The 3,419-nt window shown below is 25.4% G+C and overlaps 1 protein-coding gene across 1 annotated transcript; it reads left to right on the plus strand.

Moving 5' to 3' along the window:
- The first annotated feature begins 252 nt into the window (after nucleotides 1-252).
- LOC146723998 (uncharacterized) lies at nucleotides 253-3,080 on the plus strand. The gene is made up of 5 exons (XM_085480668.1): nucleotides 253-333; nucleotides 527-816; nucleotides 997-1,471; nucleotides 1,946-2,200; nucleotides 2,731-3,080. The coding sequence occupies exons 2-5, from the start codon at nucleotides 784-786 to the stop codon at nucleotides 2,946-2,948; spliced, it is 981 nt and encodes a 326-aa protein (XP_085336794.1). The 5' UTR covers nucleotides 253-333; nucleotides 527-783; the 3' UTR covers nucleotides 2,949-3,080.
- Nucleotides 3,081-3,419: the final 339 nt, after the last annotated feature.

A 3,419-nucleotide genomic window follows, 5' to 3' on the forward strand; every position in this document is an offset into this window, starting at 1 on the left:
ATTGCTTTTGCAAACTCATTAAGTATTTTGGAATATTTACCTTCAGCATTGGAAATTACAATTGACAAAGAAATTACGGAACATGAAAGCTTCCGCAATAAAGTATCTGCAACTAATGATAAAAATTCTTCAGAATCACTGATAGATCTTTCTTCTATCAATACATTTGGTTGTAGAGAAGACAATTTATATGTTCCATTTTCTCAACCTAAGGGACATCAAAAAAAAAATTTATCTACTATTGCAAAAAGTTTCAGAGTAAAATTGCACGTCCTTTAGAAAACGTGCATAAATTGGAACCTGAAGTAAAGAAATTTGTATTATTACCAAAAGGTGATCATATTTTTCAATTCTGTATAATTATTTAAGTTTATAGTATATTTTTTTATAAATATTGATTATTTGTTAAATATAATATATTAATATGTTATAATTTTTATTAATATATTTACATTATATATACATTATTTACATTATATATACATTATTTACATTATATATACATTACTTAATATTCTCATTGCAGGTAATTTAGAAAGAAAACAAATTATAGAGTCTATTAGAAAAAAAAGGAATTTCATACATAATACGGATCCTTTCTTAAATACGGGAGAATTAATTGTTTGTCGAAGGCCTGCCAAAAATAGTTGCAAAACAGTACAAGATTTTATAAGTTGCGCAAAGTGTAAAGGATGGTTCACTAAAAATAATATCAGGCATCATTTTAAAGAATGTGTAGGAAATTCGAAAGGCAGAAATGTACAAGTTTTAGGACGTGCTTTGATGGGCAGAATTCATGAATGTGCAATTGAGACAGTAAGAAAATTTTTATTCCCAGTTTTGAGGAAAGATGATGTTACACAAAGTATTAAATATGATAAATTTATTTATAAATATTATGTATAAATATTATTTGTTTACAAATATTATAATTAAATTACACACAATATGGTATATGATGCAAAATAATAATCCATATATAACTTTTGTATATAGGTTGCTGATAAATACGTAAGATTCTTAATTCGTGGAAAATTGAGACGTACAGTGCCTGTGATTTTAGACATGGTATTAGTTCAATGTGTTGAACTAATTTTGAACCAGCGAAAGGATGCAAATGTTCCTGAGAAAAATCCGTATGTGTTTGGCATACCTAGTAGTACCAAACGTCATTTCAAATATTTAAGAGCGTGTATCCTTATGCGATATTTTTCTAAAAAATGTGATGCACAAATACCACATTTTTTAAGAGGTACTGAATTACGTAAACATATTGCTACAACATGCATTACGTTAAATTTATCTGACAATGAAGTGGATGATTTGGCGAACTTTATGGGACATCACGAGAAAATTCATAAACGCCATTATCGACAGTCAATAGCAGCTGTAGAGATAGTTCGTATGACGAAATTTCTTGAAGCAGCATTAGATGAAAATGAGCAACAGCAATCTAATAATAGTGATTCAGGTATATACACTATTTATCTTATTATATATATGCCACAAGTACTTTTTATATATTAATTTTTGTATAAAATATATTAATTATTGTATTCCTTTTTTAAACTTTTCTGCATTCTTAATATATCTATTTAATTAGAAGAAAAAATCAGACAAAAGTCCGTATAAACCAAAACTTATGAAATTAAGGCTAATGTGTGCCACGATCATGGATGTCTGTGTAGAAATAAAAGTAGTAATAATGAATGCAACAATGAAACGTTACGTTTGGAACCTATTAAATCAAAGTATGAATATGATATATTCATTGAAATGGATTCAAATTGAGAATACGTTTCATTATTGTGTTCATTCTGCTTTATTCAATTTTTATGCATCGACGTCCGCGGTTGTAGTATATATTAGCCCTTAGTTTCAAGAATTGGTTACATATATATATACATATATAATAATTATCATAATATTGTGTTATTATTAACAGAAAAGGAAGAGATGCAAGAAACAAACAAAGATACTTCGAGTGCAGAATCGGAAAACGATGCCGAAACATGTATGATAAATTCACGTAAGCCTTCTTTATTACGAACAGAAAGGAAATTACCGAAATTTCTTAGCGTAACAGATGAACAACAAAAATCTGTAAAAAAGAAAATCGTGCATCAAAACCATACTATAGTGAATAATGACAATGATTCTGACGAAACTTATTCCCCAAAAATAAAGAAACGTGGCAGTAGTAAGTTTATTTTCTCATTTTCACATATTGTATTCAGTTTTTATAAACTTATCAAGTCAGAGTGGATTTTCTTTTAAATATTATTTAGTATTATATTTTTATGTGACTATGTCAAAGTATATTAATATATTAAGCTTTTATTTATAATGCATTTTTTGATAGAATTTTAATGTACATAATAACAATATTTAATTAAAAAATAATAATGATAAATGATAAAGGTTCCACACACATTAGCTTAATTTAGTTATATATTTATTTATATTATTTGTATTTTTTATATTATTTTATATTATTTTATATTATTTTATTTTTGCATTCCTATTTCTTTTTATTCTTATAATTATGACGTTATAATTTTAATATTTTCTTATTAATGAAAGTTTGTCAGTACTCTGAAGAGAATTTTAAAGTAATTTTATTCTACTAGTAATTTAAATAAAAATACATTTAAATAAAATTTAAGTAAATTATTGCTTTTTATATAGAAATATTTATTCTGATTCATAGATAATTAATTTATTTTGTAGCATCTCTATTTGGTATAACAAAACGAAGACGTTGGACGGAAGAAGAACGTAATACAATATTGAAAGAATTTCAAAAAGAAATTACCACTTCACAGCTGCCATCTAACAAAAAAATTTCCTGTATAAAAGAAAAAAATAAGTGCTTATTTAATCGATCCGTTGCTCAAATTAAAACGTGGATCCATAACTATATATCTGGCAAATTTAAGCGTCACTAAATGAATATGAAAATATTTTTTCAGAAAATATTTATTTAGTCAAATCGGAAATATTTTAATTTTTTATTCAAAAATAATACGTAGATTACTTGTATTTAAGCAAATGCAAAAAATAAGTAGAATACCTAATTTTTATTATTTTATCACATTGAACTAAAAATTAAGTTACGTTGTGAGAATTTTATAAAAAAAGAAGTTAGAGAAGTTGCACTGCGCAAAGTCATTTATTTTGATTTCTTCATATATTTATATTGTATGTACAGTAGCAGTACTGTGTAGTTATTACAATTCTTTTATTGATAATATATATTCATGATTACAAGTGCAATATGTGAAATTAATTATATGACACATTAAGCTAAAAGTTAAGTTACATTGCGAGAATTTTATAAAAAAGAAAGTTAGAAAAGCTGCACTGCGCAAGCTATTTATTTTGATTTTTTCACATATTTATATTATATGTAGAGTAGC

The sequence above is a fragment of the Nylanderia fulva genome, unplaced genomic scaffold (assembly GCF_048542155.1).
Source record: "Nylanderia fulva isolate GAGA-0341 unplaced genomic scaffold, ASM4854215v1 Scaffold1554, whole genome shotgun sequence".
NCBI classification, from domain to species: domain Eukaryota; kingdom Metazoa; phylum Arthropoda; class Insecta; order Hymenoptera; family Formicidae; genus Nylanderia; species Nylanderia fulva.